The sequence below is a fragment of the Tachypleus tridentatus genome, chromosome 4, assembly GCF_004210375.1.
Source record: "Tachypleus tridentatus isolate NWPU-2018 chromosome 4, ASM421037v1, whole genome shotgun sequence".
Taxonomy (NCBI): domain Eukaryota; kingdom Metazoa; phylum Arthropoda; class Merostomata; order Xiphosura; family Limulidae; genus Tachypleus; species Tachypleus tridentatus.
In genome coordinates this window covers 99450564-99478474 of record NC_134828.1, presented here as the reverse complement: position 1 = coordinate 99478474, position 27911 = coordinate 99450564, and the positions used below count along the sequence as shown (strand labels likewise).

General features: G+C 32.9%; 1 protein-coding gene across 9 annotated transcripts in view; it reads right to left on the bottom strand.

Annotated features, from left to right (window-relative positions):
• LOC143249757 (uncharacterized) overlaps nucleotides 1–27616 on the bottom strand; it is a 52681-nt gene extending 25065 nt beyond the window's left edge. For 3 of the 9 annotated variants that reach the window (XM_076500122.1, XM_076500125.1, XM_076500126.1), the window contains exons 1-4: nucleotides 26864–27112; nucleotides 8565–9550; nucleotides 6305–6379; nucleotides 5356–5432 (exon numbers count right to left, since the gene is read on the bottom strand). In XM_076500122.1, coding sequence (XP_076356237.1) covers nucleotides 5356–5432; nucleotides 6305–6379; nucleotides 8565–9494 — 1082 coding nt within the window. In that variant the 5' untranslated portion in view covers nucleotides 9495–9550; nucleotides 26864–27112. Of the gene's footprint in view, nucleotides 1–5355; nucleotides 5433–6304; nucleotides 6380–8169; nucleotides 8523–8564; nucleotides 9551–26863; nucleotides 27251–27276 lie in introns of those variants that run through there. The other 6 variants (XM_076500123.1, XM_076500124.1, XM_076500129.1 and 3 more) reach the window with 6 other exon arrangements.
• Nucleotides 27617–27911: the final 295 nt, after the last annotated feature.

The following is a 27911-nucleotide window of genomic DNA, read 5'->3' as shown; positions in this document are numbered from 1 at the left end:
GACAGCCAATATATGCAGTCACATCAGACTGTATCTTACATGTACACCTCACCCAACCATCAGACTCTTTGGGTCAGACTCAAGGTGTGGGAGGAAGACACATGTAATAAGAATCTGTGCTTACTTCAACTGTACCATCAAGGGATAGACTCAACTGCAGAAGATGACAAATTGTCATGCAATATGGATACATTTATATGCTTCAGGTCTATTTTCAGACTCTACAAGACTAACACCAACTGCAGTAGGAGGGTATATTTGTAATACATCATAGTTTTGCACACAGTGCACACCTCAACTCTACCATGAAACTCTAAGGAAATAACAGGTGGCATGAGTGATTTATATAATTCATATGTTGGGTGATCCACACTACATGAACAGTATCACTACCACCCCACTACTTCTCACCATATTGATATTTCTTTTTCTAACCCGAGCAGTTGGGTCTAAGTGGTGAGAGTTTTCCAAGGCATATCACCTCAGGAACTAAAATCTGGTAAGTGGTAAGGATCTCCTGTGCTGCACTTGATGAACGATGGGAGAATTCACCTAAGGTAGACCAAATGTAAGTGCCCAGATGCTCACTGATCCTTCAGTCTGAAAAGTCCTTTTACTGGAAACTGTGTGATGGTGCCCATAAAACCCTATTTTTTTAAAACCAACCACAACAAACTAGAGAAACAAGAAGAACAAATCCTTGAAACTAGCTCTTTCCATGAGAGTTTATAAAATTTTTCAGGTCTGAACTAAATAATAGAATGAATACTGTTTTGTAAAACACCCTCATCTCATAGTGGGATCATGCAGAGCAAGGGTGGATGGTATGAGTGCCTTATATTATCCTGGCTTATTGTGGATTTTGGTTAAGTATACCCTAGAAGGAAAAATCAGTCAACCACTAGAACCTCTTGTATGTATTATTCTCAAAGATGGTGGGTGATTGAAGAATAGAGACCTGTGGAATCCAAAAACCATCAGGAGAGAAAACAACTAAAATGTATAAAGGAGAGAAACATGTAAAGAGAGGCCACATGCTTGCTTATAGGAGATGTAAGAGAAGGAAAAAAATGGTGATGAATCAAATGATAAAAGAATGAAATAGCATTCAAGCATCCATATCTCAAAACAAATATGTCAATGGAGAAGTCAACACACCTATCTTGTATGGAAACAATGAAAGAAGTCCATTATAAGACACAGGAACTGATCCATGCCAATGTTCTGCTAAGTGAGAGACAGAAAAAAAGCAGAGTTTACCTCCCAATTGGTCTAAGGTCAAGGAAGAACAGATCAGTCAGGAAAAGAAAAAAAAATTACTAGTGTGGTGGAAGAGAGTGAGGGAAAAAAGAAAAACCACTCAAACTACAGTAATCCTGGGGGAGAAGTAGGATTAAACAAATCAAGGAATAAAGACAGTACAAAATTCACAAAGTTAATGACTCAAACAGGGCATATATGAGACCATACCAAACCTCAGTCAGGTTTCAGGCAGGTAAGAAAGTTGAGCAAGGAGAAATTAGGTAAACAATAAAGTGGGATATAATGGAAGAAGGGATGCTTCTGAATACATGGAAAGGAGAAAGGCCATTCACAAACCAAGAAAGACTGGAACACAGAATCCACCAATAAACATTACAGTAAAAAAGATGGAAAGGTGATGCACTGAATTACTGCCAGGAGGTAAAGGATAGTGGAAAGATCTGTAACAAAATAACACGACGAGAAAGATGTCACATAAGTGAAAAATCCGGCCCAAGGAGTGACATACTGGCCACAGTCCACATGCAAGTAGGAAGAAAAATGTGTATGAAGTGAGAGCAAAAGAGGGGATAATGGGGAGAGATAAAATGGGATCTAAGTGTCAAGGGGACAAAACTGAAGGCAGTCAAAGAGGCATCAACAATACAGCCCAAGAAGGAGAGTTGTGTGTAAACTGAAGCCCACAAAAAGAAGATAAATAAGCAAGTTAGTATAAAGAAAGAGGTAAGAACAAAACCTGCTGAGAAAATCAACTGTTAGGGCCAAAGGATGAGGAACAGAGGACTCTAAGAGATGGAGCCTGAAGATGAATAAAGTGAAAAAGTATCCATCCAACAGTAAACTTCATAGAAAACATGTTATTGTAAAGAATTCACTGTTGATAGAATATAACTGGCCTAGAGAGAAAGTCCACCACCAAAAATCAAGCTATTGGAAAATGGTGTGAATGAGCTCAGAAACAAAAGACCCTGGAACAGGAGCCTCAAGGATGGTTGGAGAAAGAAATGTTTAAATGGAACATGAACAAGTAAGTTACTTGTAGGAACAGGAATATGAATATGTCCGATGAAGACAGAAAAGGTCAAGTACACTGATGTGAACTCTTGTCCTACATTCAATTGGCAGAGATCCTAGCCTCAGCAAAAATGTAACTAAAGAGATAAAAGCATTAAAAGGGAGGGTAATAACTGAAGAAATGGTAAGAAAACACAAGAAGTTGTGTGGGTACAGTTTAGGTACCATGACAAGTTCTTGAAGAGAAGATCACAAAAGACCCAAGAAAAAAATGACAAACAAAAAACATGGATCCACAGGTTCTACTGTAAGAGATGCATGATAGTCTCTAAAAGCAAAAGAATAACTCATCGAGGAAGAGAAACAGGAAGTGAAAAATCAAGAGACCAGATATGCCACTACACACAGGCAAAGACTGTAGGGTCAACTTGAATGAGAAAATCGAGAAAAAACATGCCCCAAAGTCTCTAACACTGAGAAGGTGTGAAAAAGAGTTTAGATCTCAATATAACCACAGTAGCCATTATAAAAGAAAGAAGGCAGTAGAAAAAGAAACATCCAAGAATGGGCTTAAAGATATAAACAGTAAATGGAAATAAACATTAGCCTCAGGTTGCAAATATTGCAAGGAAACATCTTCAAAAGAAGAACCAATAAAAACAACGAATACAAGAGGGGCTGACACTGAGTCAAATTAAATAGTGTGAGATACAATGACAAAATTGATGGACAGAACAGAGAACAATGTCCATGGCCAACAGCAGTCCAGGTGAAAAAAGAAACCACATATGGAGTCCTAAAAGGAGTGAGAAAACAAAGCTGGAGAAATGAAAAATGAAAGTGATATCAACAGCAGGAGAAAATTTGGATACCCAGGAATGATAGTCACAAACAAGAAGAGTGATGAACATGTCAGAGAGTGAGAAAACAAGAAAAAAAACTAAACTAGAATATGGAATGAAAAGGTCAGCAGGAATCTGATCCAGAGGAAGAATAGGAGAAAAATTAAAACCTCTTGGAAGAGAAAGAGACCAGGAGTTGTAGAATATCATTCCAGGTTGCCAAGGAGAAAGAAAAGCCATTGCAGACATCTGGACAAAGAAATGGAGTCCAGGTAATAATAAGTGTACAATAAAGATGAAGAAGGAGTAAGGGAAAGGACGTAACTTGACCTAAAGAGCTCCAACTGCAAGGGAACAAAAAAGTACAGAGGGATAGAGCAGAAGTGGCACAGGTCAAATAAAGAAAAGTAGGAATGTCCAGAAGCCATCTGATGCAAGAATAAATGCTCCAGGTAAAAGGCAATGATAGGAAAGATAAGTAGAGAGAAAAAGACACAAATACAAAATTAAAGAATGGGAAAGTGAAACAGAAAATAAGGGAACTGAGTAAAGGAAATGAACAAAGGCTATACACATGATAAAAAGAAGCACTAAAAAAAGAGGAAAGAGAAATTTGGGCATGAAAAAAAAGCTATTACAGAAAGAAACAGTATATATCCTAATAACAAGCAAAGAGGAAAAAAAACTAAACCCAAGAAACATGAGTCATGGAGTGATAAAATAAAAACTAATAAGAAATATAGAAAAATATAAGGAGAGGAACACACTTGAGAATGAAATTCAAAGAGAAAATAAAAGATTAAGGTTGTGCCATGAACAGAAAAGAACGATCCAAAGCAAAATAGGTTAAAAACATGGTTGAACAGATCATTCTCGAGTGAGGAGAAAAAAATCAGTATTCAGGATAGTAGGAGATCAGGAAGCATGTGGTTAACAGTGCAAAGCTCAATAATATTGAATACATATAAAATATTTAAACACAGCTATACAATACAATGTCAAGGAAAAAATGAAATTCCATGAGTACAAGCTTATAGGTAGAGTTATTGTCCATGGAAATGTCACCCTTCTATTAATGGGGGATGTTGGTCAAATGTGTATTAGATAAATTTACAAAAAATCATATGAAATTAGATGGGAGTTACTTCAAAGCTAGTGACAGGCAACTCTCTTTGTAAAATGCAATGAGAGACAGCTAAACTGTGTATAAAAGTGAAGTATTTTCTTAGAAAGGTCTGTATTTGACTTCTGTCTAATTGACAAAAAAACATTAAATGAGATATTAAATTAACCTTTTGAAGAGATTTTGTTTTCTACCCCGAATATTTCATTTTCAGTATCTCATACCCTTTTCAGTCTTAAATACAGCTTATACTTAAATGTGGAGTACTGCTACAATTTTTTGTACTGAATATTCTTACCACTAAAATCTTGAGATTTGAAATGCTTGTCATTTATTTCTGCCACTAGAGCCACAACTAAATTCACATTATTAACACTAAATATCATGTAATTACTTCTACATTTATAAGGTTTTATACTGGTGTAGAACTACACTGTTGACTAAATGACAACCAACTGCAGTGCACTTTGGTGCAGTACATTTTCACATGATAAAGTATTTTCCTTAATATTTCCATAATTGTTTTCAATACTGTATGCTGGATGTAAGTAACTAAATTTAATGAAAAATTCTCTTTTCTTAGCTGATACCTTTATCACCTCAGTTCAACAGAATACTCGTTTAAATAAAAAAAAACCAAAAAAACATTTGAATATTAAGATAATGTTCAACATTTATGAACCTAACCTTGACTTCACAGTAAAACAAAAATATATGTGAATTTATTTTACAACAACCAATTAAACAGTACTAAATTAACCTTTATTACCTTTCATGGTTCATTATACTGTTCTGTTTAAATATTTAATGTTTAATATTTAAATATTGAGATAATGTTCAACATTTATGAACCTAACCTTGACTTCACAGTAAAACAAAAATATATGTAAATTTATTTTACAACAACCAATTAAACAGTCCTAAATTAACCTTTATTACCTTTCATGGTACATTATACTGTTCTGTTTCATTTTATGTTTTTGTTACTAAACGTTAGTAATCTGTTAGTGTGATTAGTCAAGCAGCACACAAAGACTAACACATGCACTCATTAGTACCGCTGGTAATAATGAAGTATTACCTTATACTATAGATGATTCAAATATGACATACCTGTTAAATGGAACTAAATGATCTACAGCAACAACCTTTGAACTGCAAGGATTTAGTTTTTGACTCAACTGAGATTCCTGATATGTAAAAAGTAGGTTATTATACATATCTATGTGCATTAGTACAAATAATTTCAACAGTAAGTACAAATACAAACTCCATACATTATTTATAACACTACTTTAATTAAAAATTCAAGGTGTTTCTGATATTTTATATTTTTTTCTATAAGTATAGTCTGTCATTTAACTTGGCCTCTTTCTCAGAAAAGTGCAGTTACATAAACTGATTCGCATAGCTATTTATTAATTTATTACACTACAATTTTAAAACAATCATTGTACGACAGTTAACTTTCACATGTACATTACATGTAGTTCTAAACCCAGTAAATGGTACAGATATGGAATTATGATTATGGAAATATAAATAACTGCCATTTAAATTTTAAAAAAGGGCTATTTGAAATTTGTTGATGTGAAATACTATTTTATAAAATCCTTCTAGACATCACTTAACAGTGAAATGTATCAACATTGAAGTTTCACAACCTAAAATTAAAATAGAAACCTAACACTTCCTTATTTCTACCTTAAAATATACACAATAAATGTTAATGTTTAACTTGCCTTCATTAGTAAAAACTAAAGATGCTTCATTGCTCAGACAACTGAAAAAGTTGCTAAAACATTTGGACTTCTGACCAGTCAATCACAAATGACTTAGAACCATCTACATGCTTATTCTCTATACAAACAGTGAGCAAAAGTGTATTTAAGTTACAACAAACCTGCTGCTGCTTGTCATTTATACTTAATTTTAATAACTTGAATGAGACTTTGAGTATATTCCTGAACAACATGAAACCTACACTTTCGAATTTAAGTTCAAAGAATTATATAAAACTTGTTTAAAATAAAGCAAATACTAGTTTTTACAAATTTCATACCTTTTGGTGATGACAATCCCAACCATTCAAATTTTGGACATTCTTGTTTACTCTGTATTGTTTAAAATCACTCTTCTGGAAAAAAAATCCAAAAAAACACTGTTCGGCTCAATGAATACAAACAAGGTATTTAGATCCACTATAACCTATTTCAAAAAGTATAAAACTTTATTTCATCCAAATCTGACATCAATACATTTCTTTCTAACAAGTTTTCTATTATGGTGCATTTCAGAGGTTTCATGCTAGCTTTGTGCAAAAGAATGCACATCTTTACTTACAGAATTCCTGTTCAAGTTCAGTAACTATACAAATTAAGGAGATTTCAAACGAAATGGTTAGTACATTAGAGCCACTTAATTTCCAATCATAAACAGAAAATGGTCTCAAAAATACACAATTACTTTTTTGTATTATCAGATTAATGCAACATACAGACTGTTCAAAATAGCCTTCTCAGCCAATCACTGATTCCAAACACAGATACTTACTTTTACAAAATTCCTGTATGCTATTTTCATACCAGTCAAACTTTAAAACAAAAATTGTATGTACACTGGACTAGAAACAATAAACGAAAAGGTTATGGTCCGTGTATGTGTACACATCTTTAACATGTACACACACATTCACACACAACAGATTCAACTAATGTTTTGAGGAACAGACTTATCTTTGCAATAACAATTTGAAATATTCATATAGTCATTATTTCCATGGATTATTTTAGCCATAGTAAAATGTGTTTGAAACAATTATCAAAATTAAACTTTTTAGTTGTGCTAAATCCCTTTAAAAATGATAAATTCACATTTTAACAAAACAATAAGTAATGCAGTTCAAATACTATTTATATAAATACACAAGTCATCAGAAATAGTAACCGTATATCTATTTATGCAGTAATCAAGTGTACTAATAACAGATGTACACCATCTACTTATGTACATGCATGGGAGAATAGCAATCTGAATGAAATTGAAAACACCAGCAGTCCACAGACTATATCTTATCAAAAACATAAATGTAAACATAATATAAATTCCTCATAAATTACTTACTTGGGATTATATCAGTTATGCAATGCACCATTAGGCTATGAAAACTACACACATACACATGCACACACAAAGAACTTTCAAAACTACTTGCCTCTTTAATGGTATTTAACAACAGACACACACATATGTATATATATAAAATTGTTAGTTTGGAGTATTGTGTGTTTAAACTTTCACTTTTTTTTTATTATACATGTCTCAAATGGCACAGTTTTAAGGGAATCTAGCTCTTTCACACTAAATGTTATCATGTACAAATAAAATCCTTATTTTTGCTAAAACTCAGGTGGGTGACTGAATTTTGGAAGAAGCTACCTCATCCTATGGAAAGAAAATATCTTGAATGATACATTCAGAAATGAGTGGAAGTCATATGTTTTAAATAAAAGTACACATTCTTATTTTTATCTTATCAAAGTATTTTATATCTTCAAAATATATTGTACGTATCCTGTTAATCCTTAATATTTTATTATAAGGTATATTACTTCTTTGTCTTTCAATCAGTTCATAACTTTCATTACTTACATGATTTAAAAATTAATGCACTAAAATTCAAATATTTTTTGTTGTTTTGGCTACAAATAATGACAAACAAACCACTTTAATGTGAGTGATGTGCTATTCATGATCTACAGCATATACATGGTGCACAGTTATATATAACTATCATTCTAAACATGCTGCTGAATCAAAACATGGTTACAAAAGTTTTATATAGGAACCAAAATATCTTTTGAAGATGAAAATTTAAAACACTAAAGAACAAACATTCTGCTTCTACAAAAGTAAATTTAAACGTACATTTTTACGTGAAAGAAACATAGGTCGAAGCCAAAAAAACAGTCTTGTAAAATATCAATCTATCTACCACTGCACAAACATGCTATAAATCACAGCAACCTCCTACATGGACGTCTACACAGAAATTGATCTAGTGTGTGCAAATGCACATGCACCCATTTTATTTTCTACATGCTGTTCATAGAAAAAAAATTGCCACACGTATTTAGGTTTTTGAAGAAAAGCACATTTTAGGTTTTAAAGTACATGTTTAGTAATGACACATCCACATTCTACTAATCAGTTCCAGCAGTAACTTAAATGTTTATGCCAGTAACCATACACAGTATATTCAGGCAAAGGTGTACATAGTTTTTCAACCTCCATGCATTGATGTTATCCATTAAATTAAATACCTGGGAAGAATCCTTGATCAAGGAGCTGCACACTGGTTTAAAGGTTTCAGAAATTTTTGTTTCTCCACAGAATTCATCTTCATCTATTTTGTACTTAGAATTTACCTTTGCTGGTCTCCCATTACCATCCCTGTATCTGTTTGAGCATTTTTCTGCTTTACTCTTTTTGAGCTTGGTAGAAGCATAGTTTTCTTGTGCTGAAACAAATTTTTTGAGCAGAAACCTTGAGAAAAATGAGCGGTTATTGATCTCAGACTTAGACCGCTTAGGTGACATTTTTTTTTTACTACACAATTTATCACTGTTGTCCAAGTAGAAGGAACAGAGATCAGCAACTTCAGAGCTCCTTCTAATTTTCTGTGTTTTTTCTGTGTCTTTGTTGTGCAATTTCTCTTTCTGTCTGGCTAAGTACTCCTCTTTACCTTTTAATGCTAGTTCAACAGAATGATCACTTTCCATGCTATCAGAGATGTGCCCATCAATTTCTTCCTGGGAGAACTCTATAACAATCCAAGGTTTTTCCTTCTGCTTGTAACAGTTTCGCCTGAGTTTGGGAGAAATTTTCTTAAAAAAATTTGTTAAACTTGAGCTATTAGATTTAACAGGCTTTGGAAAAGCTATTTCACAAATACTACTTGCTGGTAAGGTAGATGACTTTTTAATGATATGGTTTCCCTTGGGAGTTGCAGGAGCACTCTGTGAAGGTGACATAACATCTGAATCAATAATTGGCACACTGGAGTGAAGGGTGGACTTGTGATGGACTGAAGTGGAAGACGTACTATGTAGAGCTTGGACATAACTCTTTGACCGATAATGCTCAAACCTTGCATAAATTTCTCTTCCTCTATATGGAATAGCTTGAAACTTTGTAATATTTGTGCTAAAATTTTGCTTTTGAACTGTTCCCTCTTCGTCTTCACCTTTCATTCTAACACTTTAAAAGCTTCATTAAACTTATTAATGGCTGCATGAAGTTTGTGATTCTGTAAATAGATGTATAGAATAATGCACATACCAGTAACTTTAAAAATGAAACACGAGTTTGTTATATAGCATGAATCAAGTTTGGAAACTCCTTTTTTCAAATAAAATAGTAAACTAAAGCAATATCCTTAGAATTATTTTCTGATTTTTTAATTAACTGATACTGCATTAAAAAAAAAGACAGACTTTTTTTTTCAACGAAAACATCACATCACTTAAGAATTATACTGGTTTTTACCATAAAATCAGATGTAAATAAAATAATAATTCTGAAAAAAATATAGAGATTCTAGCTAATCAAAATTACTTTTAAATAAGAGTTTATGTAATGAATTGTTAAAAAATGCCCTAATTACACATTGCATACAAATTCAGAGTATTTACAGAAAATCCAGACTGAAGTATAAAAACAATGTACACCTCTGAAACAAAACCTTTCATTCTGTAAAAGAAAATGTGTAACATATGAATTCAGTTACAAATCTAAGAAGACAACAATAAGAACTATGTGTAAAAAAGAAATTAACTATTCCATAAAACACAAGTAAAACACTATTACAGTAGTTATTCTATAAAAGAAATCTACTGACACTGTGGTTGTACAACCATTTCAGAATCAGAAAGACTTGCTGACTATTTATACAGCTCCTCTATAGGTCACATAATACATGTTGGTAATTGATATAATCAGCTACTTATAATGCCTTTAAAGTTCCAATTTATGTTTTTATTTTCCCATGAAGCAAAACCCGAGTTCTTTTCATTTTACAATTCAGTATTTTATACACCACACCATCACACACTTGGTTTCCAAGTTCTTGATACAAACAAATTAAATCAACAAGACATTAAACATTTATTCATACTTTCCCAACTTAATATGCATAATATAGGTATAAGCCAATCAACAATTCCAATCTTACCATTGAAAGTACATTACACAGTTTGTTATGAAAAGTTTGTGTCAAAAACATTTGATTGTATATTGTATTGATGGCATTAATTGGGTCAATATTATCAGTTGATTATGGAAGAATGGTGTCACATCATTTTCAGCACACTGTATTTTTGAATGGATAGGTTTTCATAGGAGGTAATAATTAATTATGCAAGATAGGTATTGTAAAGGGGTATCATTTGTAATTTCCTTGACATATTAAATTTACAGATATACTTGTATTTTAAGCATGCAATCAAATTTATATACTGCTACCCAGAATAGCATTCTTCATTCATTCAAAATATCTTTAGAAAACTGGTTAGGTGTAAAACTTTAGACAAATCAAATTCTGGCCAGAATTTAAAGGCTAAACAAATATTAAAGAATGGAAAGCCAAAAAATTTCTCCAAGCTTTGAATCAGAATTACATCAGTTGGTATGTGTAAGATACAAGAGATTTTATCATTGCTCAAGTTGTAAGAAAAGCAATACGAATGTTTATGAGCATGAATATCCTGCTAAAACTAAATCATCACATGCATTTAAAATGTAAGTCTGTCACAGTCTTGTATTAAATTCAGTAGTAATATCTATTTGTTCAATGTAAAATTTATTAGTAACATTAATTACCATAGTAATATAGAATTTGTTCAAAACTGACTGGCAGCATAACCTGCTTTACAAATGGAATGTGAATCTCACTATTTTTCAGTAATGTTACATGAAAAAGTTGTGAGTATGCATTGAAGGAACCTTTGCATAACCCTAGCTTCTTAAAATTTGACTTGAAAATTTTAAATGTTTTAAACTTGGCTAATGTTTATATTTTAAGCTATAAACACCCCTATAAACAAGAAAACAATAATGAAATGTCTGGTATAACAAGATTGGAAAATGATATTAGATTTCTTATCTTTTAACCAAGAGATCTACTATATTCTTTGACTTGGCATAGCCTCTGGTGTGAACTGCACTTTCACCTTTTAATTCTTTTGCTATGAGTCACAAGTCAAAGGCCATGTCATTGCATTTGTTGACTTGTGTTCAAAATTTTATTGGACTACTATTTTACAAATTGATGTCAATAAGTTGATTATAAATGCAGTTATAATTCAAAGTTTAGTATTACACGAGTTAATTTCTTAATTTGAAAGTAAATATTAAAAGAACACATTTGAATATAGATTTTAGTGAGTCATGTAGTATGTTGAATGCAGCTCTGTTTAAAATTTGATGTTTGTGATGTTAAAATACTAAGTCTATAGTTTCATACAAATTAGGAACTCAAATTACTAATATCAAGCTAGAATATAAAATAATAGCCTTATATCTTTTAATTTTGCTGAGGTATGGCTTATGTATTGAATAAAACAGTAATCCTGTTCACATCTTTTAAAATAGTCACTTATATACACTTACTTCAATATACATGTGAATAACCAATCAATGGCTTAGAATATTCCCAGAGTGGTTTTTAATCTGTGAAAAAGCTACCATGTTCTTTTGAACAACAATTTCAAGGAGGTGTGTTATGTCTTTAGTCTTCTTGAAGTTTCATATTTTTTGAAAATCTAAATAATCTTAGTTACTAAGCTTAATACATTATAGAGCAATTCTAAGGTATCAGTATAGTTATTTATGATGTTTTGGTTATTCAGTTGTATATATAAAACTTAAAAAAAATTTGTTTGATACCCTCCCATGTAAAAATTTTAAAAAGCTTAGCAATCTATGTCCAGCAATAACCGACCAAAGAGAGATAACTGTTTTCTTTACTCTTTGATTTATTGTTCCATATTTTAAAAAAATAACTTTAGCAATTTATTTCTAAATAGTAATAATCTAATTACATACATATATAAGGTATAATAATTGAAATGTGACTGTACATTACAAAATAATAATCCACTAAAACACTGGGAAGACTAAAGGTCAGTTTTACATTAATGGATACATAACATGAATGCATGCTATGTAATGTTAGCTAAGCCTACACTGGAAGGTAAAAATAATAAATATATGTTAATATACAGCATTATGAGACTTAAGCTACTAAGACTAAACATCGTATTTTCATGTTATAATACATAGTTATTCTAGCACAAAAAAAGCAATTTATATTTCCTAATTTCTTTTATGACAGTTGCGAGGTTAATCAAGTGACGGACCTCATCCAGTTTTAGTATAGAAAAAAATACAAAGTCCTACTGAAAACAAACATTTGAAATGTATTTAGGAGGTCCTAGAGATTACTCAAATAATATTTGAGTTTTGGGATGAATAGTTTTTTTAAATCATGACATGAAATCACTTTGCAATCAGACTAGTAACAAAAAAGGCTTTTCACAAACAAATATTTAGCAAAAATATTTCATTAAAAAATTGATTTTTTGTGTACAAAATATTTGTAATCTTTACTGAAAGTATTTCAAATTTTGTGAAAATACACATGCTGTATCAAACGTTATAGTACAAATGTGTAGATGAACATGAAAATTATATTGAGCCCATACCAAAGGGTTACAGGTTCATCATCACAATCTGGATAAGCAAATCAAATAAATAAAGGCCAAATAAATAATGGTAGTGTGTATGTAATATTTCTGAACTCCTTTTAACTCATCATTTTCAAACAGTTGTGCAGTTTGACTCAATGCCAGAATAATCATCACATACCCACATAACTTAGGTTATATAATTGTACAGTAATCTAAACTTAAACATTATGTAAATATAATTCAGGAAAAGTGTATACAGTATTGTTTTAACAGGTAACTGCCAAGTGAAATCTTTCATTGTTTCTAATGCTTAAATAATGCAGTTGCAATGCATGTATATTTTCATATTCAAAGTTTAGATGAAAAGTGCAACTTAATTCTAAACCATCATGCTTGCAGCCTACAGAGATGGTTTCCCCTACTTTTTTATTTTTTCATATATAAATTTTAGAGCCAATTTTTGTATGTTAATTCTAACTACAACAATTTTAACTCAGAAAATCTTAATATTTTGTTATTTTCTCACATCTACTTGGTGTCATTCATAGAGACAGATAAAGTTCAAATTTTCATTTATGCACAATGACAAACAACTCACTTATCAATTTATTTGAGAATTTTTCTACTCCTTCAAAATAATAGCTTTTTTTTATTGTTATAAACTTATCACCTCTTGAAAAATCCATCTCTTGGTTTTTCAAGAATTTTCCTTAGTTTTTGTACAGATCTTGGTTGAAACCTTAAATGTTATGTTAACATAATTAATAGGTTTGGTTATTTATTAGTGAGATACAACTTTGAAAAAAAGCTATAAAGAAAATTCATACATGACTGGAAAGGGCAAGAATTAGGCTATCACATAATACTGAATATATAAGTTCAAATCATATCTTGTTTGAAAGTTACAGAGTGTCTTCTACAAGAAGGCACCAGATAACTTGAGAAAAGGTAAGTTTATACAATATAAAGATGGGTTGAATGTGTAATAAATTCATAGTGTTTATAGAGAAGATTTGTCACCACCAGGTACAAAGGTTACATACACTGTATAAAACAAAGAAGTCACATGACTGGAGATAAATAAAATTATTCTGTTGAAATTTAATTCTTTGCTTAAATATAATTTTCATTTTTAATACACAAAATATGGTTTTATTGAATTTCAACGTTAGTAAACACTAATTTTATTATGTTTATCAAATAAACTAAAACTGTTATCAAATCAGACACAATATTTATGAAATTCAGTTCCAAAAACATAAAATTTTGTAAGAAAAAGAATATGCATCTAGATGTTGAGTACCTGGGGCATGAAGAGCTGAACACAACAAGTCAACTGTATTCAAAACCCATGCCTCTGGAAACCAACATTCATGCAGAAGCAGGATGAAGATTATACTGTTAGTAAGTTAATTACAATCCAAAACCTCACCACTGGCTACCAACATCTATGTGGGGGGAAGAAAAGAGGATCATACTGCAGCAGGTCAACTGTGATCCAAAACCCAGGTAACTAAGTACCAATGTCCAAGTGGGGGTAGCAAAGAGAATCGTACCACATTTATAAGAATGGAGGAATCTTTAGTGGTTTGGACAGACACTGACTGATAGCATGATCCTAAGGAATAGGGAAAAAAATAGATACCTGAGAAAAAAAAAAAAGGGATAAAAAAATGAAGAAACAGTCCCTTAAATACAACCATAATAATCTATAAATTTATGGCCAGAAGTCACCAAAGGGGAACAAATTCAGACAAACAACCTCTCACTGGATTGAAACTCACCAAGTAGTCACCAGTACTGTTGGCAATGTTTGCATCATCATTAAGTAAAATTATGCATTGATGAACCCTTGAAAGGAGGAACAGATGAAGGCTCAGAAGAACTAGGGCAGAAAATGGGAATAAGAGCTTGTTTTGGCCCCAGGTCAGGATCAAGTGTTTATGTATAAACTCTTCATATGATTTCAAAGTCTCAGGTACATCACAAAAACAGACCATCAAAGAAAGGGAACCCAATTGTAAGTCCTTAAGATAATGGAATGGTAAACAAACTTGGAACAAGGTTGTGTCTTGACCTAAGACATCCCAACAACAGATAAACCATATGTAACTCGAGAGCTGAAGACAACAAATGAGCCAAAGTGGTGGTGATTAGATGGATGCTATCCCTTAAAAAAAACACCTCAAGATGTCTGTGGACTGCCTCAAAATGAGACGGATAGTAGAAAAAGGAAGTAACAGTAAGTAAATGGCAGGAAAATGGGGCACTGGATAAACACAGAGAAAATCAAGTACTAATCAGGTAGACTAATAAATTTCATGAATATCTTGTTATGATTACAGCCAAGTGACAGCTTGGTTGAACTGAATAGTCACATACATCAAGAGAGTACATTGTGCTTTCATGAGAGGAGGGCTGTCACACAATTTTCATACAAGGCACATTGGGATTAGTTGTTTTTTTTGGCCATATAAAGGGCAGTAATGAATGAGAATAGCTTCTTATGTGAATGAAGGTAACCTACCATATCAAAATAATATATTCAAAACAAGTCAAACATATGTACAAAAATTCTGTACACTATATTAACTGTATCACACTTAATAATTCTTTTTCTGTTGCAAGTCTACACAGTCTGATTCATTTGCTTTAGAATCAAATTGGTAGAACAAATTATTTTTCTCCATTTCTTACAGTCCAATCTGCAATAGATTTGCTTAACCACTGGCTATCACAGTTTTAGATTGAACTTTCAATAATTGTCTCCTTTTCATTAAAGTCTACACAGACAGATTGAATTACTTTAGAAAACCCTTCGACAAGAGAAATTATTTGTTTTATCTCTGTTAAACTGTGAAGCTCATTTTAAGATATTACCTGTTAAATTAAATAACAATGCTTACACTAAACAGTCTTGTATATCTAACAATTCAGCCTATCCCTAGGCATAATAATCCAAAATAGCAACAGCGGTGAAAACACTGAGTATGTTTAGCACAATCAATACAAGAGTTTCACTGAATGGAAATAATGCCTTAAGTGTGATATGCTTTCCCTTTCTCCCCTTTTGCAAATCTACAATTACTACTCGTTGCCACACTTAAGCTTTGAAATACAATATACATCATACAGTTGCAAGCAAGGATTCAAATTTCCCACTTTCTTCTTAATTGACTAATTTTTATTACTACTTTTAGAAAAAATAACTTCCAATAAATAAATAAATAAAACATTCCTGAAAGAAACAGTAGTATTTGAAAATATACAAATCAGAATTACAGTACAGCTTGTTTCTGCTGTTTTTCAACAAACTTGATTAAATAACTATAAACTCAGAAAAATAAATTAATTTTAACCATATATCACTGCATATATCCTTTCACTGTAGTGATTTTGATTTAAAATTAAGCTTAGTTACCTCCATGATAAAGATAATTACTTTATTATTTATGTTACCTGTCATTCTATTTGTATTGTATTTTGCATAATTCATTTGGTTTGTTCTGTTTTCAACATCTTGTACTGTCCAAGCTTTGAAATTCTGTTTCTTCCAAAACTGCTCTCACAGCATACAGATAACTTTTATATGTTGCTATCTATCAACTATTATCAAAAAAATTTACATGCTCAACAGTCAGATTTTGTAACTACTAAAATTTTCTCTCACACACTAAACATAACTTGTTTACTAAAGAATTGGGTTGACTGACTGCAATATGAAGCAACTGCTCTTGTGACCCAAATCTTTATTCATTTCAGACACACTAACATAAACAAGCTTTAAAAAGCCTAAAATACTACATGTATACTCTAATTAACTCAGCAAAGAATCATAGTTATATTACACAGTTTAACATCTTGACACATTTACAAGCCAAATGAATCCTCTAGTAATACTGATAATTACTGTTTGTACAAGTCATGTACAAATTATATGTAGAAAATAGTACACAGGTAAAAATATATTAGTAGTATTGCACAAAAAATTCATCTGCAGTAAATACAGGTTTATATATGAATATATAATTCATCACATTAGAAATAGTTTTTACACATCACATTATGTGTGGAATCTCATTTTCTAAAAACTTTAATAATCCAAATAATATTTTTACAAATCAGATTGATTTCTTTTTATCTGAAATACAGAGGAATAAAAAGACAAAGGCAACCTAGATAGAATACTGAAAATAGTGCCCATGGAATCCCTTTCTGATAAACTGGCTGTGAAGTGACTCCCAAAGTTTCAACTACAGTGTATCTTTGAAATTAAGATGCTCTAATACTACATCCATGATGGGTATCCTGAGGTGGGACATTTGAACATAAGGAACATTCTTACAGTTTTCAAGTAATAAAAATCAATATTAACAAGCTAATTTGAATTTTTTACAAATGCTAGAAAAGTAGTGCTTAAAGGTTCCACATACCATAAAGAATAACCATGGAGAAGAGAAGGTGGAATCCCAAGAATTCATAACAAAAATCGTAATGAAACTTCAGTAAAAATAAAACCTGTCTTGAAATTCATCCACATACATCAAATATTGAGCTATTATCTGCAAAATCACATGGATTATCCAAGAAAAGGTAAAGTAGATAAAACAATTTCATATCACACTCAATTGGGATGTCAAGCACGTTTCTAGGGGATCATAAACTATATGTACTAGGACAGCATTTTTTTTGTCCTTGCCTGGCATAGTCTGGTGATTAAGGCACTCAACTTGTAATCTGAGGGTTGCAGGATCATATCCCAGTCACACCAAAACTTGCTCGCCCTTTCAGTTGTGGGAGAGTTATAATGTAATGGTCAATCCCACTATTTGTTGGTAAAACAGTAGCCAAGAGTTGCTGGTGGATGGTGATAAATTAGGGACAGCAAGTGCAGATAGCCCTCCTGTAGCTTTCAGCAAAATTCAAAACAAACCAAACCAAATTTTTTTGTCCTTGAGGTGTATATATCACCTTTGTTCTTGTAGACATAGAGGGATTGTGACAACCAAAGATCAAATCTGGCAAAACCAGCTAAAAAACACTGTTTTTAGAAGATGAGTAATACACATCAGTAGATTCCAAGGATAGGAAAGTTAACTTCTGAAATAGGTTAAGGTTTTTAAATTTATTTTACTTTGAGCAATGATGAATGAAAGAAAATCTTACTGAACCTTAAAAGATTATTGGGGTGATTGACAGGATAAAATAGTACGCCTTACAAAAAATAAATGCTGTTCTATCTTCCTTCTACACCTATAACTCTCATAGAACCTCTTGCTTTTCACGTGTTATAACTTTTTGCTTTAAAATCATTTGCTAAAAATAAATGTTTCTCAGACACCTATCATATGACAAAAATGATACTTATAGTAACATAAATTGTAAGTTATGAATATTTAGTCACTAAATTTACATAAGAAAGCTTATTCCTAGGAAATATTTCATTATTCAGAAAAATCTTGACAGACTGAGAAATCACTAGTATATAAAATACAATGTTGAACATTCATACAACTAAAATTAAAAAAAACAACAGGGGTAAATATTATTTCAAAATACTCAAAATTTTCCTACCTATTTCACTTACAGATTTTCAAATTTTCACCAAATTTTTCAATGTGCCTGACTGGTTGGCTAAAAGCTTTAATGATAAAACCCAATATTAAATACAGTTACTCTTTTTTTCCTTATGTATCTCAGAATGGCTGATGTGGGTATTAACACTTTTACTAATAAAACAGAGAATGTTTCAAGTTTCCTAAGTCATCTTCAGGTTAACAAAGAGTTTGCAACTGACCACTGCTGGGCACATTAGGAATGAGCATATAAATAGGTATGAGACTGCTGGGGACATTGCAGTTAAATTTTAGGTTACTAATTGGTATAGGTATAAAGGTGTTCCTAAGGTGTACTTATATAAGTAGGGTTTCTTTGTTTTTTTTTTTTTCCTTCTTAGTATCTGAGTGTTTTCTATGGTCATGTTGTGTTCATTTGATCAGTGTTCAAAAACATGTTTGTTTTTTTTGTTCTCTGAACTTGGTTTCCATTTTTCTGCTTGTTTCTCCAGTATAGAAGTTATAACAGTTGAGCTGTATTTTATGAATAATGTTAGTGTTGTGTTTTTCAGTGTAGTTTTGCATAGTTTGAACTGAAGTTTTGCAAGTGGTTTTTGAATAAATCTGATGTTTACTGAAATGTTGTGTTTTAAGTCTTTTTCCACACAGTTATTTTTTTTGTTGATGTCGGGAACATAGGGTATGCAGCAGTGTAAGGTTTTGTAGTTTGTTTTATTTTGGGATTTATTATTGCTTGTTTGTTGTTGATGTAAGTATATGCATATAGTTTTTTCAACAGTTTTTGGAGATTTGTTGATGAAGTGTTGTTTTATTTTGTTAATTTCACCATTAATTTTTTCAGGTGAACATAGTTTTGTGGCTGCATTTATTTGGTTTCTTAATACGTTGTTTTTGTTTTGCTTCATGTGCTGAGTTCCAGGGAATGTATAATCCAGTGTGGGTGATTTTTCTGTGGATTTCTGTTTTGAACTGTGTATCAGTTCTTGTGAACTTAAGGTTAAGAAATGCTAGTTGGTGAGTTTTTTTTTTGTTCACAAATAAAAACTTACCATTAAAATGTACAAAGTTTAAGTGGTTGAAAAAAAATAAGTGCATGTTCTGCAGATGTGAACACAGCAATTGTATCAACATACCTGTACCAATATAGTGGTAGGTGTAAGGCTTAATTGATCGTTTGAGATTCTGTGTCATGAAAATGTCAGCTAGAACTGGTTATACAGGATTCCCCATACTTAGGCCATTTATTTGCAAGTTTATGTTCAATAACCAACACTACCTAGGAAGGTTGAAACATTGTTCTCTGTTTTATTAGCAAAATTGTAATTTCCATACCAGCTGTTCTGAGATACATTTTTATTTCAAGTGGGTTTCTCGTCACCAATAATTTCTTTTCCCATCTTCTATTTACTCCTTTTTCTTGTTTAACAATTTTTACCCCTTTCCATTTTTTACCTTTTCTATAGTAGTTCCTCCTGAATTTTTAAAATATCAGAATACTTTACCTTTTGTGTACTGATTTGAAATAATATTTGCCCCCGAGAAAGGGTTTACTTGCTATGCAAGAAAAATATTTGTAGTGTGAAAAAGTTTTAAGTGTAAATGTTGATAAACCCATCGTGCCTTCAGACCACTTTCAACAGTGAAAAACTGCAGTTAAATGAGTTCTATTATAATTCAGTTTAATTTTATAATTAAAGTTACCATCCATTTGAATATTAAAACTGGACCTATCTCATAAGGGTAGTATTTCAGAGCAAGGTGATTAGCAGTATTTGCAGATTGATTTGTATACCATGTCCCTTTATAACTGTACAAGAAAAATAAAAATAGATGTATGTACTAATGAACCAACTGTTTTAACCACTGAATTATTCTAACATAGTGTTAATTTTGCTATTTTCCTTTACATTGATCTGTATAGAAAACTATCTAGTGAAACCGCAGCCAATGGAACAGGGTTAGAGAAATCAAGACTAGAAGCATGGACCCTATTAGGAGAAGACTGAGCAGATGAACCAGATAAAAGGACTAAATCCCTTCCTGTCTGACAGAGTGCTGGGTAGGGTAAGAAGAACTGGTCTGAGGAAGTAGTGCAAATGAAAAAGTTGTCTGTGCACAAACAGCACAAAATCACTCTGACAAATGAAAAGCCATGAAAAATAAACATGCAGGTAAAAGGAATATGCAGCATACAAAATTGTAGAGAAAGAACATATAATCCAAAGTCACATGTTAAGTAAATGGAATGGTCATTTGGAACCAATTACCCAAAATGATGTAAGGAATCAGGAGAATACTGTGGACTGAAAGGTATATAGTTGTGATAATCTAACTGTAATTCAAGAGGATCACTGTATACAATGGAAACTGTGAATATGCACAATCCTCTGTCAATGACCCAAGTCAAAATCAAGTTATGGTTGACACCACTGATTGCAAAGGGTTTGATCTCCTTTCAATACAACATTACCAATATGCATGTCATTAAATTTGAGAAAAGTGACTCTCAGACTAACCTGAAACTGAGCTGGATACATAAAAACCTTAGAAATTAAATCCCAATGCCATGTCAAAGACAGCATAACCTCTAAACCAGAAGCTTGAGCTTCTGAATAGCCAGGTGTACTATATCTGATCATGGCTGCCTGAACAGAAAGAGCTTAAATAGAAGAGCTGGACACACCAGAAGGGACTGCAGAAACAACAACCAAGGTGTAGCTGCCAATCTAGTGTGCTCAACAGGATCTAATAATGGGTTGGGGTCGAATCATATTTTGTACCCCGAGTAAGATAAGAAGTGTAGAGTAGGTTGAGAGTGGTAATTTCACATTGTTCAGGTGGAAAACATCTAATGCCAAGGCCCAAAGATAAGGTACTGGAGACCAAATCGTCAGTAGTTGGATGATCCAATGAGAGGCCAACCTACCAAATAGAGTTGCAAAATGAGAGGCAATCCAACTGAGCCTTGCAATGCAACATCTATTTGTTGGGAGAATCTGTATGAATTGAGACAATAGGCCTGCTACCACAGGCATCACTTGTGGAACGGGGCAAACTTGACGGGTGATGAATTAAGCCTAGGCCCAGAAAGTCCAGAATTTGAGAACAAGGAGATTCAGATCATGTGCCTTCTTGATAAGAAACATGAAACACCACTATGGAATAGTTAGAGTGAAGCCTGACAATTTACTCCTCACAAAACCTAAACTATGAAACCTTACCTGTTTAAGAGCAAGAACAAAAACATTGTATAGGAAATCCTCTTTGTCTGTGCATACACTGGAAGTTAACATATTCCAAAACTGAAATGTGTTTCCAATAATACTTACCTTCACTGACACATTAGCCATTCTTTGACATTAGATTCATCTACAGAAGCATTGGTCTTGCATGTTCCAGTCTTTTATGCCCTACTAAAAGGCCCTTGGCAATATCCAGTTTATAAACTCTCCACCCATGTCAGAGAGTCAATCAGCCTGAAAGGAAAGAGGCAATTGCTCTGCCCAAGTCTTAATGGCTTAGAAGGTAGGGGATGAAACAGAAGTGCTAGATGCAAGAGAAGAGCTTTCACTGAGAGTACTGGTAATGCTGTGGGGCATCAGCAACTTTCTGGCCATCAGAAAGCATGACTGAAAAGGGAATGGAAGTACACTGCCCATTGATCTTCTGAATCTTGTCCCATATGATTTTGGAACTGGAGGTAAGAGATGCTGGTTGTGAACTTAATCCAAGTTTCCTTCTGATTTCGATGTCATACCTGTTGAGCATGTGCATGACAGCCCACTGAAAAGCAATATGGTTTGAAAGTGTGTGATACCTCCAAAAGTTATACCAGGCCCATTTTAAGCCTTCCATTTAGCAGGAAGAATTCCACCACAGACAGTGATATTGTGGAAAACACGTTGAGGTTTTAGGAGACAAATAGTGATCATACAACCCAAGGAAGCACAGATGACTATAGCAAAAGTGCATTGAGTGGCAAAGACAGCGTGGGCACATGCTGGTTGACCAACAGTGCCACTCTTCCATGCACTCATCCATCACACAATCTGTAATTTCTGAACAAAGATGACTGTATTGGCAGGTTTCAAAAATGTTTCCTGCAAGGAAAGACACACAGGATAATAAGAATCAATCAATTCCTTAATGTCATCTATATTAGAACAAAAACCTTGACAATTCCATTGTATTAAAGTGGCCATTTCTACTTATGTGGAGGAGAATCAGGCAGAGTTCTGTTTTCAACTACATCATTTTTCTTTCAGAGAAGGAGGTCTGTCCACCTCCCTGAATTCTGCCCATGGTCAAATGGGAAGTTCTATGTCAGTGGGCATAGATTCCAGTAACAGAGGGTGTGAACAAATAATTTTTCTTCATCTCAAGGCTGAAGGAGATGGATCCAGAAGCTGGAGCCAAAGGAAGTGGACCTTAATCATAGAGCCAAAAGACTCTTAAGATAGCCTGAGAATGACTCTGTTGGATACATAGAGAAATCTGTCTGCACTCTCAATGTACCAGTGAATTGTAGTGCAGCAGCAAAAGTCTGAGTTGAAGTGGAAGACAATAACTTCCAAGCCTCTGGGAATGACCCTCCCCAACTCTTGAGAAACAATAGATAAAGGAAAAATAAGGGATGGCAAATTAGCTGCTATGTTTACAACAGCAGGAATTCATTCATACAAATATCACATCTAATTTTTGTTTAGAGAAATCCACAAGGTGGTGTGAAAATTGCAATCCCTAATCAAATGGTGCATAACACTTCAGAGAAAACCACAACCTACACTTTGTTAAGAAAAAATGATTATATTATCTGAGTGAGGTGCTTATATACAATACCAAGACATTGAGTGCATTGACATAAGTGAAGGGAGCTGTCAAAGCTTCAGAGACAAAGCCAATATTGAAGAATAATTATGGTGTCAGCAGATGATATGAATGTTTTTGAATTCCCAACTGTTGGTATATGTACCCCATCCCTAAAGCAAGGCATTTATTTATAAAGGGAATGGAGCTCTATACAAGGCAGCAGTAGAGGAACTCAGTTTGTAGTTGAATCTGACTTAATCCTCCTGAGAATGAAGAATGGTCCCAACGAAGGAAACTGGAAAAACCAGGAAACAGATGTGCATAATATCTGGTTCCATGAAGACCAATACAAGGATTGCTTGTGTTTTCATCCCCCAAAAGGCATGAAGGATTTGAGTAATGCCCACATTCCTAGAAGAGAGAGAACCATCTGTGTTGTGGGAGAAGGAGAGGTGACCAAGAGCGTGGCAATCTATTCTACAGCACTGAGGTTGAGCAGGCTGAGAGACAGCTGAGTTCAACTGAGAGATGAGATGAAGTAAAACCCAGATTGATGATGACTGAATTGGAGCATGAATAGATGTCACAGTACCAAAAGAGAAGCCTGTCTGAGTTGTATCTGTAAGTAGAAGCAGGATGTGATGATATAACAATTGAAGAGATGTTGCCAGCAGTAACCAGGTGTCCACGGAATGGTGTGCACAATACAATGTAATGAAAAGTAAGAAAAAATTTGTGATACAGGAGAACCCATGTTAAGTCTATGCAACAATGAAGGAAAAAAAATTGAAACCTCAGTACCTGAGCCCTGTCCATCACAAACATTGACTGTGGTGCAAATCCACTGCTAAGACAAAGTGCAGATAGGAGCCAAACACAACCAAGTTGGATATCTACAACCCCAGTGAAAAGTTAACACAGATTAAGGAATGATTAACTTGTAAACCTTGGAGAATCTAAGCATTGATATAAACAAGGAAAATTAATGATTGAACACTAATCTCCAGTCTTCATCGGCTCAACATTTCATAAGGATTAAAGCTGTAAAGAAATAACTAAATTCTCAATACCCCCACAACAAGACTCAGATAACCCTAGAACTAATCCCCAAACCCTGATGAATTGTGAGAGACAGAAATCCAAAAGGTTGGATGGATAATAGGGAGCAAAGATGTGAAATGAATGGCTAATTGTGACCCACGGATCTGCAGAGCTTCTAGATTGATAAGTACACGTCCAGAAAACCTTGCAACTAAGCCACACATCATATGACAACATGCAATAATTACTAATACTGCTGGCAATACAACTAAGCAGAGGAAGTCTTCAATACAGACAAAATCTGTTCTGAGTACCAATGTCCTGAGGGGCTGATGTCAGAGATCAGAACTCATGACTAGAAGCAGAACTATAACCTTCATGTAGGGAGCTACTGAAATTTGAGGAATTTTAGTGAGTCACTCAAGGGATTTACTGTAGGTTTCTTATACCAAAGTACTTGTTAGATACAGAGTGACAAAGAGAAGAAAATCTGGCAAGAAAGCATCCACATGTAAATGCTTTCAGTACTTGAATTAGAAGTTATTATCTATACATCTCAGAACAGCTTGTGTGGATATTAACACTTTTACTGATAAGGAGAGAACAATGTTTTGACCTTCCTAGGATTAAATACAATTAAAAGATGAAACAGTGTTCCTTAAATCACAACAAGTAAACAGAAGAGAATAAAAATATTTAATGTAACAAGTGGGTGCTGCCAGAAAGGTGCCTTAAGCCTTGCACTTAACAACAAACAAACACAATAGAGATATTTCAAATACTTAGTTAAAATACTTAAAGATAATGATAACTGGGAACCTAAATTTTGATTAGTTGATTACTTTTGTTACATTCAGTTTAATCAGAAACTATACAAACATTCAATTAGTAAAATTAAAAATAGCAGTAAACAGAAACACTAACTGTTCCTACTAGTTAGTGTACTCCATGCTCACAGATAATTGATTATATTCATTAAATTGTCCAGCTGAACAAGTTAAGAGTTGCTTCATTTAGTATTCCTAGATTTGTAACTCATTTGCATAATTATAAGAGGATTCCATTTACATTATAGATGTTATTTTCATTATGAAAACTACAATCATAATCCAATACTTATCATAATTAAATGTCGTCTGTGATATGTTAATTGACCTAGTCTCTGTGAAACCACTGTGTGCTCACTTCAGCAAACTTAACCACTTTTCTAACTGTGCCCCTATTAATGTCATTATTATTATTCACCAATACATCAGAAGTGCAGAATTATATAACAAACAGAGTTAGGTAACTGGTGTAACTTACTAATTAATCAATTAATTATCAGGCTCATTCATCAGTTATATTCACCTAATCATGATTTTTACAAGACTCAGATAGCTGATATAATCAAAAATAGTAATGATCACAAACATTATTTTCATGTCATAAATCAACTTAAATGTAATTTTCATAATATTACATGACCCTTAATTCATATAATGAATGCTCATAGGTAACTAATTATATCAATTAACTTCCCAAGCTAAATCTTGTACATGAGAGTATAGGCAACTGTAGTTTTAGCAACTTGTGCAAAGTAGGTGTTCTAACATAACCTGTTGGTTTTTGTTGTCCCACAATTACTTATACAACATTTATTTTAGAACTTTTTGATAAGATAAGATATTGCACTTATTATTTTCTTTTTTGTTATATTATTTTCCCAATGTACTACCTTGAAATATGTCATGTGCAGTGAATATTTTAAAAATTCATGTGTTTTGGTGTCTCCAACAATGAGGGTATGCCATACATTACTCAATGTTAACAAATGCTTAAAATATTAAGAGAAAAAATGTTTAGATGAAGGTAAAAAACCTCTCTAACTATTTGATAATAATGATAATAAATAAACTGTAAGTTTAAATAATATTTAATAACTTTATTACATTCTACCAACCTCACACTACAAGTTCTAAAACTATAAAACCTAAAGGGAGTGCTAATTACAATTCTTTAACTGTCAAACACACAAGTTCACCCATAACACTAACTGAATACCTTAATATTAATGTTACTATTTGCGAAATTTATCAGGCAAAGAAAATGACATCCGTACAATAGTACTGTATAGGCCTAGCTAGCTCGATTTACAGCGCAAGTTTTTAGTTACACCCAATATAAATTCTAATTAGGTTGAAAGGGTAGATTATCATTTATTAGCCCTCACTCTATATAAACAACTAACTTCGTACGTAAAATGTAGGCTAAAAATTATTCATTATTTGTCATTCTCATAACTCTAACTCAAAACCTAATTACTACATGGGGCTTTCAAATTAAGCCTTTCGTCCTGCATCAGCTTTACGACTAACTTGTGATCGGAATATTTGTTTAGCCTAATATAATAAGTTAATTAATACTAACACTAACAGGATTATTAGAAACGTAATGTACGCTACCAACCTGTGGCTTTAAATCGTACAGGTTACAATGTTACATTATTACACAGCAATAGTTGAAGATGGAGGAAGCCGTTACGACTTTAGCCAAGCCTTGCTCAGCTAGTCACATACGCAGATCAAGGATGAGTGTTATTAACTATTAATATCTCGACTTTATCGCGAATTAACTTACGTTCGTGTTACAGTGATAGTATTTATCATAACTCCAAAGTCTTAGCAAATTTTCAATATACTCGAAGATACGAAATAACATTACCAGCATCGCTCACTATCAGCATCACTACAGGGTAAAGTAAAATTACTATGTAGTAATAGCCTATTACTATTACTACTACTTACGAAATACTGTTTGTTATGAAGAAATAGCTAATTTATTATTTGATTTTGATTACAACAAATTAATACAAAACTCACTTAGCCTAACAACCGTCCGTTTGATAACACTCCGAGTCCAAAGACTAACAAGACGTTATCATAAACATACCAACAGGAGTGGTATTTCTTCTAACCGGTTTGACGAACGCACACATAGATAGCCTGAAGTATTCATTCACCCGAATATTCATATTTAAACACAACCCAAAGAACCCAGGCCAACTAAGGATGATGACCACATTTCGTACAGTCTCAGGCAGGTCTAGGGTTTGATGACGTGAAATTTGTTTAGCCTGGTCACAATACAAGACTTTGTGCCGGTTAAACTTCATAAATTTTGGAATTTGCTCTAAATAGTTATGCTAAGAAACTGGCCTTCACTCCAACTTTTTCTTCTTTTTTTTTCATCTTTTTTCTTTCTCTATTCCTACTGCTGTGTTGATATAAAGTTAAAAGTAAACATTTTGAAATGTTTATAAGGATTATAGTCAATAAAATTAAACACTTTTAAAAAAAAATATAAATAAACATGGCGTACGCAGGAGGTTAGCTTTTACCATATAAGTGTTTTCTTGTGGCTATCTGCTGAGTCCACCGAGGGAAATCGAATCCCTCATTTTAGGGTTTTAAATCCGTATACTTACCGATGTACCAGCGGGGAACCAGCGTTAAGT